The sequence below is a fragment of the Haliotis rufescens genome, unplaced genomic scaffold, assembly GCF_023055435.1.
Source record: "Haliotis rufescens isolate VD_foot unplaced genomic scaffold, xgHalRufe1.0.p SCAF_1, whole genome shotgun sequence".
In the NCBI taxonomy this organism is placed as follows: Eukaryota; Metazoa; Mollusca; class Gastropoda; order Lepetellida; family Haliotidae; genus Haliotis; species Haliotis rufescens.
The window spans coordinates 41,155,772-41,175,019 of record NW_025963779.1 but is presented as its reverse complement, the minus strand read 5'-3'; the positions used below and the strand labels follow the sequence as shown (position 1 = coordinate 41,175,019).

The 19,248-nt window shown below is 40.6% G+C and overlaps 1 protein-coding gene across 1 annotated transcript; it reads right to left on the bottom strand.

Moving 5' to 3' along the window:
- Nucleotides 1-12,939: 12,939 nt before the first annotated feature.
- Nucleotides 12,940-14,769, bottom strand: LOC125371766. Its single transcript, XM_048380488.1, has one exon. It carries the CDS (start codon nucleotides 14,767-14,769, stop codon nucleotides 12,940-12,942), a length of 1,830 nt encoding a protein of 609 aa, XP_048236445.1.
- Nucleotides 14,770-19,248: the final 4,479 nt, after the last annotated feature.

Sequence of the window (19,248 nt, the reverse complement as noted above, 5' to 3'; positions counted from 1 at the left end):
ACTCTTCTGCATATGCAACGCGGCTAAGTCGTTATCGAATATCTTGCTTCTGTTAAAAGCCGGACTGGCTATAAGTTTCCTGAGTCTTTCTTCCTCATTAGATCTGACTAATTTAACATCAACACGCTTCCTTAGATTCTCCATAGTTTTACCAAATACTGAGTTATTCATGAGCTAATATAGATTCTTTTCGAAATCGCTGGTAGCTATCTTTCTTAAATCTGTGTTCAACCTTATATAGGGCTCCATCCAAGGGCTTTGATCAAACTTTAGAACTCTGTGTATTTTCTTAAGTTTCATACCTAACGATAGATACAACTGGAGATTTCTGTAGTGAACTATATATTTTGTCTTATCCATCAAATTTGGTACGAGTTTTTCTACGTTAGCTAACCTACTATTACCCATCAAGGAGCGTTGATATTCCGACATCCAATCTTTATTAACCATTAATCTTTCGGGAGCTAGCGGATAACTGTTATGATCTTTATGTAACGAACTTGGATATTCCAAGTCAACTTCTAGTATGTACCCTTTATTCTCATCATTATTATGGATATTAATAACATTGATATTATCGATATCATCGACCCATTCAAAACCACCCGTGGGTAAAGGTTGACTCATAGCCCATCCGTACAAATTGTTAGCGTCGAGATATAATATGTGCGTGTCGGGTTTACTAGGATCGTATCCTTCCACTAATTTATTATTAGCCTTAGAATACCTTTTAGCTGCCATCGATATACCACCTCTTAATCCTTTCTCAATAAACAAGTGCATATCGTAATCTGTTAGTAATTTTAGTTCTACGCCGGTCTTCTTCAACAATGCATCCCACTATCTGGGACTGGAATAGTACCATGCCGGGTCCAAGCCGTATTGTTTGAAACATGTCTTTCTAGATATCTCGAATATATCGGCGAGTAACAGTACATCGGTTTTTAAGTACAGATCGTGATAATCGCCTAAATTCTTACAACCTAATTTATCCCAGACCGTCAGAGCGTGTTCATAATCGGCATCTGTTATTCTAGATTCTGTTAAGTTACTATGGAATGATTCGAGGGGTGGTAATTCAGTTTCTTCGAATCTAGACCAATCATCCATATATTCGTAAGGATATACACCTTTTCTCAGCAACAAATGACGAGTTATCTTATCGGTATATTTATTTGTTATCGCAAAGTCATCGGGATTGTTCGCATTAGCTAAATTGTCCAGGGAAGATAACAGAAACTGTACGGAGTCTATGAATCTAAGCCCATTACTTTGCTTTGTTCTAGATTTCCCATCCTTGTCCCTATAATGTATAGGTTTAGTCAACGAGAACGAGATGTATTTTTCCATATTGTTAGGAATGCACGTTAAACCGCCGTCGGTCTTCGAGATAGCTTGCATAATGAGATGTGAATCGTATCCCCTAAGGTTATGAAACACAACGGGGATGGGTATTGTTTGAGAATTCATTTTTAGTTTCAAGTTACACTCGTTATGAGCGGCTCCCCGATAATTACCCGTGACGTGACAATGATCTCTTACGGAATCCCCATCCAGGGGTTTGTTACAAACGTGACAACTCGTTGACTTCTTATGGACCCTCCAATCATCCCTCGTCATACGCATGGGTTTCTTACACGATAATTTTTCCCTGATTATTCTCTCTTCATTTTGTAGATATTCTAGGAACTTTCCCGCTGCATCGGGACCTCTGTAAATCACGGGAGGGTTTGTTTTCCCATCATACCTTACAACTATATATCCAAACCCACAAGGAATATGTTCTTGAGTTTTGTACGTAAAACTACTATCTTGATTGCTACGGTTGGTATTTTCTATGGGTTTGATAAGCGCTTCGAAGTCGGCGTAAATTACGTACGGTACTGGCATTTGATTACAATAATGTTCAAATTTTAATATATTTTTTCCCTCTTTAGGCATATCGATCCTGATAGCATTCTGTCCAACACCTCTACAGTCTTCTTTATGCGCTTCTAATAGATCTTGTCTGCTGTACCCATGCAGGCATCTTTCGCAGAAATATTTCTTTCTAGCATGTTTTGTTTGATCGTATAATAGCCTGTTTAAACTCTTTATCCATGTATAATGATATTTACCATCTTTTTCGATCAGAAATGAATTGATTCTGGGGATATTTTCCGGAGCGGAGCTTATCTTGTGTACAACAATTCCTTTAGAATGTCCGAAAACATTTATAGCTAAATTATTTTGCTTTTCCACCTTATCAATTTGTGATATTGGTGTAGGTTCGTCTATACCATCAAAGTTGAGTCCATCGTTTTGGGGATAGCTAGAAGGTCTATCCGGATGCTTGTCTATGGGGAACAATGCAGATCTTATCATCATTCTTAAACAGTCATCGGATTTATTTTTTACGTTAATTATGGCTTTTTTCTTCTTATAATACGGTGGTAAATCTATATAAGATCCACCTTTGAAGGGCATATAATTTGCTATATCTAAATATAAACTATCGATTTTATCCACACCCCAACCCGAACCTCTATTAGTCCAGCGTTCTAAAGTTTCCTGTATCCTCTGAATTGATGTATCTAATGATGAGTTTATAGTATCGGATTCGGTTATAACTTCTTGATTGCTACGGAAATATGGTTCGGTATATTCGGTGCTATCGTCTGTGTTACTTTTACTCAATGTCATTTTAATCGTCAGCTGGTATTTTATACTATGTAAATCATCTAATTCCTCGTTAATTTTACTCGATATGATGGGTTTAATATCGTTAACATCCATGTTGGAATTAATATCCATCTTCCAACCTCTTAGATATTTACCAACGCCGGCGGATGTGGGTACAAATATTAATTCTTGTTGTTGAATATCAACATTATTATCATTATCATTATCAATATCAACATCATCATTAGGTTGATTATTATCTAGTAAAGCAATCAATTCAGCTCTTCTCATTCGAGAATAACCTCTCAGCCCACTGTTTCTCGCTCGAACTTTGAGTTCTCTAACAGTCTGGGGGGGTCTGTTGTATTCCAAACCGAGTAAATCCATCAATTCAGCTTTTCTCATACGAGAATATCCACGCAGTCCACTTTGCTTTGCCATAGCTTTTAATTCTCTGACAAAAACCATTGTGGTTGAATGGTATATGCAAAATGAGACAAATGTCTAATTGGTTGTTTTCATATATCTAAATACGTATTCTCCCCAACCTATTCCTCTCATTGACGTAATCTCTCTTCCTAGCATAAATAATCTGGTTCCTGACCCTATCAGCACCGTGTTTCTTGCATAAACAATAACGACCTTTGACCCCTATCCCGCATTCAGAACACGTATAGTTTATGTGTCCGCGCCTGATGTAATAATTGTGTATACCGCAGTAAAAATCAACACAGCGTCGGTTACAAAGAGTAGTCTTCCCAATGAGTGTAAACTTGCAGTTATTCATGGTATATACATCTATCATATCATTTGTCTAAATGCAAATCACATCTACACTGTGAGATATTGATTATGCTATTTATAGATCGCTCTAAACTAGGTCATAGCCACAGCTGTCACTGCGTATTCATGGTTTGGCTGAAAATCAATACAGCAGTCAATCCCAACATGATAAATTTTACCTCTCGGTTCTTTTGTTCCTCTGACGGTGTATAAAACTGACTCATTGTTGGTCTCGGTATTGGGTTTAGTTTTTTCCCATAAACGAGGAAGTATTCGTGCATGGCAGATTCAACATCCTTAAACGTTTGAATTGAATGTCCTTCCTTAAGCAGTTTTTCATGAATAAAGTCTAATCTTAATGTCCTATTTCTGGCCCATTGTGACTGGGCTGCTTGGAGTTGTTCTAAAGCTTTATTATGTCTTTTCTGCTCCGAACCTCTCATACTAGAAAATAAATAATTACTCCCCGAAAAAGCTAGAGCATTAACAACAGCTCCACCGACCATCATCGCAATTGTTGCCATATGTATAATAATATAAATATTCAAATGTTTAATTACTTCATTATGTCTTCCGGGATAAGTCCTTGTTTGATGAGCATATCCTTCGTTGCCATAGCCAATCCAATATCAAGAATGGCCATTCCGATGTCATATCCATTAAAATCTAGCTTGGGAGGTGTGGCTTTAGTAATCATTTTAGCCATACGGGCATAGCCAATGGCCAAGCCGGTGACCACCGCTGAATGATACGTCGCGTTTACCAACATTTTACCGTCTGTAACTGGAGTAGTCATGCTTCTTATAGCATTATATGAGGACTAACCTCTAATTGAACTTGTTGTTGCGGCGGGGGTGACGTTTTCTCTTCTCCAGTCTTATAAAAGAACCATACAGCCGCTATACCAGCAACTCCTACTAGTGCCCATGTTTTAATCGGATTAATATTTGAATTATTTATTAATTTCGCTTTGCGCGCCAGCCCACCCTTTCTTCCTGCGGCTATTTTCAAAGGATTCTTTGTCACTCTGGGTTTCTCATTCACATGTGGTGGTTCCTCATTCACTTGTTGTTGCGTTTCCGCAATCTGTTGTGTGTTCACTTGTTGTTCCTCGTTCACAATCTGTGGTGTCACCTGTGTCTCCATTTATATTATTAAGTGGGCACGTATGTTTAAATTGACAATACCTAGCCGTTATTAAAGCTGTGGTGAACGGAGCTAAGAACATTCCGAATCTATGATTAAACTCACAGCTCACTGCGCTTATAGCGTGTTCGATGAATGGGTCTTTCTCTAGAGATTCGCATAAATACAGGCGATGTTCTGCCGGGATAGGGAGAAACGTACTAGCTACGGCTGTGTATAGTTGTAATATAGAAGACCCTATCGTTTTAGTCATGGTAGCTCCCAGTCTAGACTCGTAACGCGCGTACAGTTTTTTTATTTCTTCGTCGGTCATGTTATCAATTTTTTCGATGGTATAATTTTCCCCCAAATATTGGGAACATTTTCCACCGGCTACCAAAGCGGCAAGTCTTTCTCTATGTTTATCTAAAGATTTATCTAAAGATTTATCAACATCAGATTCTTTGAGCATTTGTTCGATGAGTTCGTCGCATTCCATAATGTAATACCTAAGGCGATATTTAAGTCTAACATAATGTAACATGACATATCCAATACAACCCGTAATAATGAACTGTTGCGAAAGAATGAGGATTTCGAACCACATTTTATGTAATATTAACCGCTAATGTTCAATTTGCTACATTTTGCTATAATTTTGCTACATTTTGCTAAGCAATTGCATAAGCAGCTGGTTGATCGGTTTTTAATACGAGTTTACAGTGCTTCGTTGCCGCTAACACTTTTCTGACTTTATCTCGTTCGATCTTGGTATAAATGACATCATTTTCGCGTAAACATTCCTCGAATGAATCTCGATCTTTGCAATGAAAGAGTGCTACCCATTTGGTCTGCTCTCTGAGATCTTTCAGGACAGAGTTGTATTTTTGAGTAAGTACCCAAACGCTATGTTGAGTATGCCGACCGGAGAATGCTAAATACGAAAGCATATCTTTCTTTTTTGTGAGTTCTTTACTCGCACTGCAATCGTCTATTACGAAAAGGGTCGATTCTCCTTTGTATTTCTCGTGACATACTCGGAGGCAGTCTTGTAAACGATCGCCCGGATCGACTCTGTGTACGCCATCGTCATTCATTACCCAATCTCTCGATAGGTAGGTTTGATTAACGCTTATAGTCGGGCACAGAATAATAATATGATCGAAAACGTCCCGATAATGACTTTCTAAAATATCTAGAATAAAAGCTGTTTTTCTGCAGCCCGTTTGCCCGCATATGATAGCGCAGTGCGGATCTTTAGGTAAAAGATTATCAATAGATTGCTTGCACGAATCTCCCATTCTGTATATTAAGTTGCGCATCCATAATCACGTACAAATATATGTTTAATTTACCAGCCGCTTCCTGAAGCTTCGTTATCTGTATTGTGGCACCCTCGCTAGCATTTTCTATTCTCCTCCCACTGCCGTGTAATTGGTCATTGTCCGTTGTTCGCATGTCGAGCCATAGCGCGTACTTCGTGGTGAGGTATTCACCCATCGATACACTCCCGAGAGACAGATCTTTCACAACCGCGTTAACTTCCGGAGAACGTTTTATAGAAGGAAGTTTTTTAATCTCATCCCACTGGTGATACGCTAGCATTCCTTGGCTATATAGTTGATTAGGAACGCCCTCGATAGTCAATTCTACTTTTGTAATCTTGGGATTGTAGAACTTCTCGGTATTTCTTTTAAACGCATCGAGGGGTCCTCGAACAACATTAAAATACCCTTCAACGACCTCGTGGGAACGTTTAGATTGATATTCCACATCGTATCTTTTTTGTCCCTCGTGATCTTTCGATGTCGCAGCACGCGATCGTACAAAATGGCTAAACTTCCCGTATACTGGTTACGAATTTGTGTGGCTAATTCGGGATCCGTTATCATATCGTACTCCAGCGAGATATTGTCAATGGAATATCTAGCATCTTCATTAGCAGATCTGATTACTCTACCGTAGTCATTAAAAGTGAGTTCGTATTCTAACCTATCACCTAGGGATGCTTGATAAAAGGGCATGTGGGAATCTAGTAATTCAAAGTCTAGGGGAACATAGAATCGGTTACCTAATACGTCGGCAACGGCCTGATCTTTTACGACAGTACCATCACCACTAGAAGCATCTACGTGCAGTCTCAATGTGTTCTTATTACAAATACCTTGGTACTGTAAGTTTTCCCGCTCTTTATCCGTTCTCCAGAGATCCATGTAGCAATAGTATACATCGCTATCGTCGATACTCAAAACCTCATTACCGCTAATTTTAATCGCGATTTTCTTAACGATAGCACGACCTATGTTCTGAACGGGTCTCTGTTAATGTCGGTAGAAGTTAAACTAATCGTAAATGCTAGTCGGACAGTTTCCGGAACTAACACATCGTGTGCACCGAGATTAGGAAAGCGAACCAGAAGCGTTTGATTCTGATCTATGGTACTAGGGTTATTAGTTATAGTTACAGACTGACGAATTGCTTTGACCCCTAATGGATCTCGAAGTCTACGTTGTGGGTTTAACTTGCGTCCGTATTGCGAAGACATTGTTTATATTGAAATTATGTACCCTATGTTTAATATAAAAATGACTAATTTTGAACATAATGACTTTGATCTAAGTACCTTTGATGACTTTGATAACCCAAACGAAGAGAGTACTGATGAAACCAACTTTGGTGGCACGAATCTTAACGATGAAATTTTACAATCGTCCGTCAATGATTATTACGATGCCTTTAAAGATGATACCCCAATAGGTCGTGACTATTCAAAGTTTGAGATAGATAGTAAAGGAATATTGCGACTGCGTGGCGCTCCGGATATTGATCTTATGTTTTCTCGTACTCGTAAGCCCCTAGCCTTGTCTACGATAGCCACTAAACACGGCATCAGCACTGTTCGTGATAAATTAGGTTTTGTGGACTACCGACGACTTTCCGCGAAGACTACTAAGGTTCTTCAAACCGTGCGTGATGAACTCGTTAATAGATGATTTGGAGGCTTCCTCGAAGGTGGCCTCGGACGGACTCAGAGAAATCTTAGATACCTATTACGATAATTCCACGTTACAGGTACCATATTCGGAGTTCACTATTAGGGAATTACGAGGTCTTGACAAGGCAATGCGAACAATGCGTGGAGAACTCATCAATAATATAGCCAAGATATCCGAAATCGACAAGCATATAGTTTACGAGAAAACAAAACTCGAACAGTCGGGCGATGAGTTCAGTAGACGCCGCGTAGCGGAAAGATTGCGTAACTTAGAAGACGAAAGATTGGCCCGCCTCGAAGCAGCTTCCAGTAATAGAAAGGCACTTCGTTCGCAAATCAGTCGTATTCGAGAAACTATCGATCAAGTCCTCAACGATGACACTACACTGGCCGATAAAATTAAAACATTGTTCAGAGAACAGGGAATAACCATTGCCAGTATTTTAACCGCGTTGGGATTTATTATATCGACTTTGACTCTCTCGTTAACAGGTGGCAGTACAGGTGGTGGTACACCGCCTAACGATAAAAATGGGATAAAAGAGTGGATAAAAAAGCATTTAAAAGCATTAGGTTCAGCACTGGGAAAGCTCGCTGAGAAAGCCGCGGCCGCACTTCCCGGTATAATAGGGAGTATAGTTTCCTGGCTATTGAATTTATTAGCTAAGACCACCACTTGGCTTAGTCAAAACTTGTGGGGGCTGATCGTAGCAATTGCAGGGCTGTTGTACGTATTCGCTAAGAACTATTTAACCACCAAATCAGTTCGCTAAGAACTATTTATCCAAATCATGAGTAAGCCAACCGAGACTCCACCCACTACAAGCGCTGTTTTTTCATCGATATGTTGTTGATTTTTAGCCGCAATATGCGGTGGTACTTGAGCATTAGTAGATGGTTGTGAAACATGTGGTGTTTGCGGCTTGACTATTCCCTTTTCGCCCGTGATTGTTTGCGTTATTAATTCGACGTTAATATCTGAATTTATACCTGTTTTTTGTTGATCGGTAGCGATAACAATTTTATTATTATAGCCTATCACTTGACCGATCTTAAGTTCCATATTACTCGGAGACATGTATAGTCCCGGCGCATAAACGAAGTCCACTTTGGATTGAGCGTACTGTAATGCATCTTGAAAACGCTTTATAGACGATGGTATGTCAACTGGTGAATTAATGGCGTCCTCCACGTTTGCGACAAACTGTTTTTGCGCATCGAGCGCCGTCCCAGTACCGATAATGGATGTTCGTGTTTGCGATTGTGCACCGAGAATTGCCCATACATAAGTTCTTATCGATTCATTAAATCTTACAAATCCTGGGTTAGTAAAATTATTTTCCGTTTTATCATTAAGAAATTCATTCCAAGCGTTTGCGGTATCGTTCATTTGTATAAATTTTGTAACAATATAAGCCAAACCACCCTTAAAACTCATAAGAGAACCTCTCCAATGGTTACTCGAAAGTTCCCGGCCATGATTAAGATTATGCAATCTTACAAAAAGATTGTCTATCTGTAAGAATGGATCGAATGGTTGATGAGTTTTTTTAACTAAATCATCGCTGACTTCTTTAACAGTTCTTTGTCCGCTGTACGGAACACCTAGACCATGGTTTGCTCCTTTAATGCGCCAATCTTTACTCGTAGAAACATTAAATTCATTACAAATACGCTCATACGCGGACCTATCATAATTATTATTTGTGGAATTCCACGCTCCATCCTGCAGTAATGGAGCACTAATTTCTTAAAGTATACGTCTAATCTGATAGTACACGTGAAATAATAAAACAGACTTATTTAGCATAAATCCTGGGGCATTAACAGATACGCCACATCCCGTTGTGGCACACCATATGGCAAAGTTTAACTGATTCTGCCAAAATTGCATCGGATTGTGAAACCAATCGTGCACCATTTTATCGCTAGTTGCCGTGACCCTGTACTTTTCAAAGATATCTGGGAATTTAACGAAAAATTCAGCACCAGAGGCAGTTACTATAATCGATTGATTAGTAATGTATCTCGATTTCATATTTAAGTTATGATATAGTATCATTGTATATTTAATATGTATGTTACACTCCCGGGAATAACAAATGGTCAGTCTATTGAACTGCTTCATACTATCGATAACTCGGATGGACAACTCGAAGTAGCTCTATGCGACGTAACGTATTACCAACGGTGGACCAATATAAGTGCTGCGAGAAGAAATAATGAGATATTTATAATAGATGACCAAAATAGAATTAATAGAATTATTACTATACCTGATGGGTATTACAGCATAAGCTCACTCAATGATGAATATTTTAAGTCTGATATGGAATTTTTACATACTGGTAAAATTAGTATCACACAAAATGGGGCGACTGGGACAGTGAAAATCATCAATGGATACACAAATATAATTATTGGTGAGAACTTAGCATAGACACTTGGATTGGGAAGAGAAATAACATTATCACCCGGCACAATATTTATTTCAAATGGTACATTACCCGATTTAGTTCCCTATAAAGAGTTGTTCATTCATCTTGATCAAATAAGCACAACGGATAATATTCAACTAGAAAGTCCTTCAACTCTTCTCAGAAGTGTTCCAGTTAAAGATGAAAAATATAATAGCGGTAGAACGGAATCTTTCTCGTTATTACAATATAAAAAATTGAAGCGTGGTATTATTTCAGACCTTAAAATTTCTGTATTAGATGTAAAACACCAACCTGTACATATAGGATACTTAAGTGTAACACTCCATATTATATAATGGTTGATTCCATATTTAAGTTATGATATAGTATCATTGTATATTTGATATGTATGTTACACTCCTGGGAATAACAAATGGTCAGTCTATTGAACTGCTTCGTACTATCGATAACTCGGATGGACAACTCGAAGTCGCTCTATGCGATGTAACGTATTACCCGAGGTGGACCAATATAAGTGCTACGATGGGTTATAATAATGAGACAGAAATAAATGGTAAAAAAAACATTATAACTGATGGGTATTACAGCGTATGCTCACTCAATGATGAATTTTTTAAGCCTAATGGAATTAGTCTAACACAAAATGAGTCAAATGGGTTACTGATTTTAAACGCTGGAACAAAGGATGTAAAGCTTTACAAGAACTTAGCATACACACTTGGATGGGGAGGAGAAATAACAGTAATCAAGACATCAGATCAGGGACTCTATTTACCTGAGTTAGTTCCCTATAAAGAGTTGTGCATCCATCTTGATCAAATCAGTACAACAGATAATATTCAACAAGAAAGTCCTTCAACTCTGCTCAGAAGTGTTCCAGTGAAAAATGAAAAATACAATAGTGGCAGAACTGAATCATTCTCGACATTACAATATAAAAAATTAAAGCGTGGTATTATTTCAGACCTCAAAATTTCTGTATTAGATGTAAAACACCAACCTGTACATATAGGATACTTAAGTGTAACACTCCATATTATAAATAATGGTTGATTCATCAGGCCCTGGAACACTAAGAAAATGTAATACAATTGCGCTTTCCGATCTCGGAGACACAGAAGGATTCGGTAAACCCGGTACCGATGGTAAGTTATACGCTTTACACTTACACGATAATGTATACAATCGGAAAGAAGTTACATTCGCGGGTAATCTAGGAGATTTAAGCGATGTCGATGTTAGTAGACTCCTTAAAAACACTTCGTACAATATTACTCGCAACGACGATAATAAATGGACTATGGTCGAAGCAAACATCGAGTGGCTACTGAATATCGTCATTACCCCACCTTATGTGATGATGGGTAAGGGACATAATTTAACTAAGATAATAAATAGTGGCATCGTACTCGCGGCTTATATCCCATCAAAACGAAAAAGTGTGTTAGTTACTCCCCTGCCAGAAAACCCAGCTCATATGTTATATAGTCGTCCGGCCTTAAAAAATATTACTTTAAATTTGGTTACTGAATTCGATAAAATTAAAGTTAACTTGAGTGCAATACCTAATCTTTCTACGCTTATTATTGAAGTCTTGTTCGGAGATGCACCGGAAGATGCCTTCGATATATTACCAGGTCTATCGATTAAATGGCTCAAGAAACACGAGCGTCAACGTTGCAGTATTATTCATATCGGAGCATCGCCCGTTGCAACCCTCGAGGGGGTCCAAATTATTAAAAGTGACAGTATTTCTCTTACTAAGATATTCTTGCCGTATAATATACATTTGATAAGGTTGATGTATAGTCTCAAAACATTTAAGCAAGACCAATTAAAGACTATTATATGAACGTAATATACACTATGAGTTTATATCCGACGCTCGGTGAAGCATTTGAAAAGATGGAAACTGTTGATGGATTTCGATTACATCAAATAAGCGACATAAAACATCGAATAGGGAAGGATAGGGAGTTGAGACTTGGATTGTATAAAAAGTATCACAGAGCCGTGAATGCTCTCGACGGAGTTGACACCGTGCTTTTAGTATCTGGCATGGGACTCGGTGTAGCGGGTATCGGTTTACTATCAACTATAATCGCCGCGCCTATGGTGCTCGGCATGGAAATAACCGCTGGAGTCTCGGGACTGGCAGGAATAGCGATAAAATTCATTTCTCGTAGGTTACAAAAGAAAGCATTAAAACACGATAGTATTCGGATACTCGCCGAAGCAAAGTTGAACAGCATTGAGGATCATATTTCGACAGCAATGGCCGATTGTAAGATATCCGAGGATGAGTTTCATTTAGTGCTGTCGGAACTCACCAAATACAATGAAATGAAGCAGGAGATTCGATCAAAATCTCGTAAGACCAGTGGTATTAGCGAAGACGGGAAAAAAAGTTCATAGAACAGGGGAGGCAACAAGCGCATCAGTTATTCCGTGCCAAAACCAAAGAACTGGTTGGAGATTAAAAATAGATTGCTTACTATTGTTTGATCACATTTAGACAAATGCTTACATAAATATATAATAATGGAGAAAGCTATTCAATGGAGAGAATTACCACAAGGTTTTTATTATATCAGTGATGTCAAACCAACCAAATACGGTTATCAATTGTTTCTTATCAATTTACAAAAAGAGTGTAGTTTTATAGTCTGGTCTCCTAGTAAAATGAACGAAGAACTTAATAAAAATGTTGAATATCGCTTTATCGATAAAAATAATAAAGAATATTTTTATTACCATTTAGACTCATCTGAAGCATTGATTGGCCCCAGGTATTGGTGAGCTAGAGCCAATTTAACTTAATCTCATGACTATCGTTGAATCGCAATATCATTTTGGCATAAAAAATCCCCCCTGTAGTAGCAGTATAGGTATATGAATCTGGCTCCAGTGGAAGTGGTCCAGAACCATCATTACCTATACTACTCCACGACACAACTTTTCATATGCTTGAACACATGGTTTACTGTCAGTCAGGATACATGCTTGTAGGCTTGACTGTACAAGGTAAGGACTAAAGTGCTTGGTGGCAACAGCTATAGATAGTGCTTCTATTTCACACGGTAGCCATGTCATTTGACGCTGGCGCAGTTTGGCACTGAAGAAACCAGCGAGGAGAGTACTGTTGTTCCTTGTAATGTAGAGAGTAGCACCTACGCCATGGTTTTTCACTGCTCCATCTGTAACGATCCATAGCTGGTCATCCCTCCGAGGAAGAACAATGGTTTTATGTGAGGATAGTGCAGATTGAGCATTTCCAAAGGCACAGATAAGTACCTCTGACCAAACTATTCTCTCTGCTGAAGGACGTCCAGCTTGAAGAGTGTCCAATGGACCCAATAGTCCAGCACAACCTGGTATTACCCGGGCTAACACTTTGTAGGCTCCAATAAACGACCTCAAACCCTTGACTGTAGATGGACGGGTGCAACTAGAGAGGGTGGAAATTCTGTGAGGACTTGCTTGAATTGAGCCATTTTTCCAAATCCATCCTAAGATGGTCACACTAGAAGGGCCGACAGTAGTCTTGGCAGCTGAAAGCTTTAATCCATTGAATTGGAAGGCCTGTAGAACACGTCGCCAGTTTTTCAGAAGCTCGTCTACGGTATTACCTCCACAATATAAGTCATCTGCCAACTTGGCCACTGATCCTTCCTTGAGCAAGTGCCCAAGCACACGACACATCAATTCTTCTAACGCAGTTTCAGAGCCCGGCATGCCCATGGCTGATCGGGCATAAACACGGACTCCACGGAAGGGAGTGGCCACACCACAATATTTCATTGATCCACGTGACAGGGGTATTTGGTAAAAAGCATTTGTCAAATCTGTGGTTATGATGTACTTCCATGCAGCTATCTGGCGTAATGTAGAATCAACATCAGGCATGAGTGATGGTTGTGGTTTACTATACCGCCCCACATCTGTGAATGCTGTAACCAGACGAAATCCACCATTTGACTTCTTGACAAGGAAGGAAGGATTTAAATATTCCACTGATATCCCCACATCTTCAGGCTTGACGAAGACACCAATGTCCTCAAGCTCATCGAATTTGTCTTGCAACTCTACAAGTTTGTCACGTGAGTATTGTGGGACTCGTCCCTTGCGTTGAGGGGGTTGGACAGGACCCATGTTGACAACTGCCTTGAACGGGCCAGATTTTCCATTATATCCATGGACATGTGGATTAAACACATCATCGTACTCCTTTATGAGGGCGTGGAAACTGTTGCGAGTGTCTGGTGTGAACTGGTTATCTGGGTCAATGCGTACCTGTTCTGAACAATTGACCTTGCATGTAGTAGTGGACTGTCTGAGAGGAATGCTTTCTGATTGACTATCGACCATCTCGGTCCCAGAGTTTGGGATGGTGAATACTTGTTGAACCTGGCAAAAGTGCTCATGCTTCTTGAGGACAAGAAGCTCTTTGGTGTCATTAGGAATTCTAATCTTCCCTGAAACGCTGGACATTATATCTGGTGTTGGCCATTCTTTGTGGTCTTTGAATAAATCACCTGTTAGACGTGGTTCCACTGCGAATGTGTCATCTGAGTGGATCAGGTCATCCGGGAGTGATAACTCTATGAAATCGCCAGGCCAGATTGTTGTAGGGGACTTAGGCGCTCGTAAGACATGTGCACGTCTAACTGTATGGTGTGACGAGTGGGTTTCTTGGTTGCCGTACTGGAAGGTGGTTCCATCTCCGTCTTGTAATTTGGCGCTTAGCTGGGCGTACGGCAACATCATTTATTTCCATGAACGGTGTTCCTGCAAGCAACTCGACATCAAGGTTCTCCACAACAAGGCCCTCGAAAATAAAATCCTTATTGTCACGGCTGAGAGTTACTCGTGTTTCACCAACAATATGGAGTGGGGATGAACCATCAGCCTGATGGCCAGATTGTGAACTTTTGGTGACTTCAATGCCGAGTCTCCTGGCAGTAGTCTGACTGATCATATTACCTGTAGCTCCACTGTCGAGGGTAAGACATATGACATTATGACCATAAAATGCGTTCATATATGGAGACTGACGTACACTGACTCTATTGACTGAAGCATTGTTTACACTTGAGGCAGTAACGGGAGGTGTAGATACTGTGTCTGTATGAGGGGACTGTCCATCTTCATCCTCTGACTCATCCAGGATGCTAGCTATTTGACGTGCCTTAGCCATGTATTTTCTGTCTTGATCAGGTAAGTATGAACATTCACTGAGAAAGTGATTGTCATTAGGACGACCAGCTGTGTGACAGAGGGGACACATTTTTGAGGTTGACTGGTAACGACATTTATTGGATGTCTGCTGTATGCGAGGTCTAAAATTAGATCTTTGACAGAAGTTGTTTGCTCTAGTGGTAGCAGTCCTCATGACCTTGGCATCCTCAGATGAATGTATTTCATCTAACAGGGAATTGAGTGCCTGTGATATCTCAGGTTTAATTGACGCTAGAGTACGGGATCTCAGTTCCGTTCCATATCGTTGCTTCACCAGCTTGGGCAAATCAGGATGGATAAGGCGAAACCAAGTCAGGATAATAATGTTCTCTTACGTAGGTGTTAATTCCTCATCCTCGCCAATCGCCTCTCCATGATGAGTGATTCCGCCATTTTGTCTGAGCAGATTATCTTCCATAAATGCAGACAGGCGCTGGTAAAGATCCTCTGGTCGCTCCTCAGGTTGGAGATGTATGTCACACAAATCAAGAAAATGTGCACCAGATGACTGGAAGCCGTAGTGTAGTCTGATAGTCTGCCAGATACTTGAAATCGATACTGAACTTTTCACAATGGTGTTCCTGGCAATTACAGGACAATAATTGGCGATTTGGCCCAACATTAACTCGAGTGATGTTACCTTTTGCGCTGCCGTCTTGCGTTGAGCTCCAGCAACGTCTTCCCCATCATTTTCAAATCCTCGTAACGGGGTTGCACGTGTACGTTTTCCCCACGTGGCGCCGTCAGCAAGAAATGTTGCAAAATTCGTGTCCAGTGATAACGTATATAGTAGGTTTTGTTTCCAATTCTCAAACGAATTAACAGTTTCATGTTTCGTGAGAGACCACTGTTTCGGTGCTCTGTGAGTGTTTGCCATGATGTTATGCTAGTAGGCCTACTTGAAATACCCGCGCTATCGTGGCGATGTCGACCAGGTAGATTGCACACTTATTCGTGTAGTAACTGCGAAAGTCAGGTTAAGTGCCGTGTTCAGAGATACGGATGATCGTCTCCGCTGCCACCACGCCAGCTTTGACCCTCGCAATTCACAACCCAACACAGGTATTCCAATATACTTGGAGCTTTACTTCTCAGTAATGGCCAAACAACATGTGAGGAGAAGACGACACAAGCCAAGGGAGGTAACTCTCCCACTACCTAGGCAGTCTGCCGCTAAACATAAACAACGGTCGCCAACCACACTGGCGAAATACTAAACCCAACTAATTCGTATTTTCAATCCGCTATTCCTCTGGTCAGTTTTGACCACAGTGATCCGTTTAAAAAAACTAAGACGTTTTGATCAAAGTGTCTGGTCCGTGTTGGCGCTGGTCTGCTTTGACGGTGACCACCCGATCCGTCGAATTTCTGAAGGAAGGAAGGAATTTAACTGGTTTAACGTCCGCTTCGCATTTACTGCATTTCGCGGACGGGGTAGGTGGTGTTAATAACGATAAATAACATAAAAATAAGTAAGCACCATACCCAAAGAACTGTAAGTGGGGTGGGGGTGGGTGGGTGTAACCTGCGCTAAGTAGGTGTGTGTGTGGGGGGGGGGGGGGGGGAGCTTGATGGGTATAGTAGTGTAGCAGTTAAGCTGCTATGTGAGCGGGTTTATAATGGTAAAGAAAGAAAAAGGGCTGTTTAGGTAATTGGGGTAATGGTTGGGGGGGGGGGGGGCTGGGGGTGAGGGAGTCTTGGTCAGTCATGTGTTATGACGTTGACGGTGGGCTTGGGGTGCCGGCGACAGTGGGCTGGATAACTGGTGTCTTGAGTTGGTGGTATGGGTAAACGGGCTTAGGGCGCGGACGTCGGAGAAGTGAATTTTAGTTGGTAGATTTGGATCTCGATCCTGTTTTTATGGTATGGGTGTTTGGGTATGGAAGTGGCCTTATTTGCTAGGGGTTTAGTTTAAAAGCGATTTGTTAAGTTACTGCTAGTAATGAATGTGGCTATGGCATTGAATATGGTTTGAGGATTATCCGGGGAGAAGAGTTCAGCTATGTTTGTTTGGGGGGTGGGGGGTGATGATGATGTTATAATGTTGAGTGCGCTGTGTGGTGTATTTAGGGCAGTTGTTGAATATATGATGAAGGTCCTCTGGTGTGTTGCAGTGGGTACAATTTCCGTCTGCATGCCTGTTTTGTCTGAAAAGGTTATAATTAAGGTTGTAGGTGCCGCTTATGATTCTGGTTAATATTTTGTCCATTTGAGGGTGGGTGCTGTAATTGCGACTTTTAATCTTAGGCTTAGAGTAGAGTGTTTTTATCCATAGGGAGTTGGAGTAATTGGCTGTGGTTAAGGGAACTGATAGATTTTTTGAATAGGGTTTTGATTTCTGCTTTAGATGTGTGAAAATGGATTTGAAGGGACGGGTTAGTGGTGGCAGTGTTTGCTAGTGTGTGTGCTAGTTGGTTACCTGGGATGTTTGAGTGGCCATAGTAGATGTATATGTTTATTTTGTGTAGAGAGGTGGTGGGTGAGGTGAATATGTTGTTAATGAGATCGGGCCGGGTTTTGGAGTGTTTGTTTTTGATTTGGGTGAGTGCGCTTAAGGAGTCAGAGATGATTAAGAAGTTATTTTTGTTGATTGTTTTAGTGGAGTGGATTGCAGTGAGAATAGCTAGCAGTTCAGCAGTGTTGTTGTTGGAATGGTTTAAGTAATGGAAGTTAGTGGAGATGGGCGGGTTTTGGTCGATATGTATGCCTATGCCGGATTTGTGGTTATTGTTTTGGGAAGCGTCTGTGTATATGTGGGTGCATGTTGGCCAGGCCATGTGTATGTGTGTGAGTGCTAGTTTTGATTTGGCAGTTTTAGTGATGTTGGGTTGTGTTTGGAATAGTGTGTGTAGGGAGGTGTCTACTTGGGGGACTGGGAGGTCAATTATATAGTGGGCAGGTGGTGGGGTGTGAGTTATTGAGGAGAGTTTATGGGTTTGAATTAGGTGATGGAGGTGGAACATGTATGCTGCTAAATTGGGATGCTGTTTGAATTTATGGGCTGTGTATTTGTTTATGTCGGCGTATTTAAGTTTGATTGTATTGAAAATGGGGTTGTGTTGAGCCCCAGCCCAGTGGGCTGGGTTGGAGTGAGGGGTTGGGCGGGATGGTGGTGAATGTCGGCAAGTGTTGTAATTTGGTGGTTTGCTTGGGGTTGTGATTGAGGGTTGTGATTTGGGGGGCCTTGTGGTGAGTCTTTGATTGGAATGTGTTGGGGGGGGGGGGGGGGCGGCGGCGACGGAGTTGAGGGTTGAGTTTAGGGAGTGATCAGAGTAGGGCGGCGGTGAACAATGGCGGCCAGCCGGCCGGCTTGGGCGTTCAAGAAGTCCGAATCCCTAGGTTTCTTGTTGTCTTGTTGTAGGCACTTTGAATCAGGTAGCTGGTGACGATTTTGTTGATGATACTAGCTCATTAATCCGTAGATTGGATATTGGCCGCAGGGGGTGTGATTTACCTCTCCGGTAAGCAAATGTAGTGTTTCATCTCCAACAGATAGATTACGAATGACGACGGAATTTCTGAAATTAAAATGTTTCAATTTGTAGAAAGAAAGTGTCTGGGTTTTTCCCGATCGGTCGAATATATGCTACCACTCAACCATGACTACTCACTGGGCGCATCTACTTTCACTAATTAAGGGGTGAACGGATGGTAGCAACTAAGAGGCTTACAGTTAAAAGATGAGGAGATTAAGCTTATGTGATTTAAAATGAAAACACAACATATGTTTGTTTTATATTTTTGAGTCAAACGTGGCATGTTGAGCTCGGAGATTACTTATGACAACATTACTTCAAAAGTTGCGACCTTACAAGCAGGTTATAAAATAAATTGATGTTTTTTTATATAAAACAGCTGTACCTCCAAACATATCGACCGTGTGCGAAATACGCATCAGTCGGAAAGCGCACGTTAAATCTCCAAAGTAAGTAAGTAAGTAAGTAAAAATATCGAATGAACCGTAGGAAACCTTGAAACCCAAGTAATCTCCCTAAAACTGGCAAA

What these genes read in the sequence shown, in the direction of transcription:
- LOC125371766 (XM_048380488.1), bottom strand. Translation starts at nt 14,769, where the DNA reads ATGTTGCCGTACGCCCAGCTAAGCGCCAAATTACAAGACGGAGATGGA.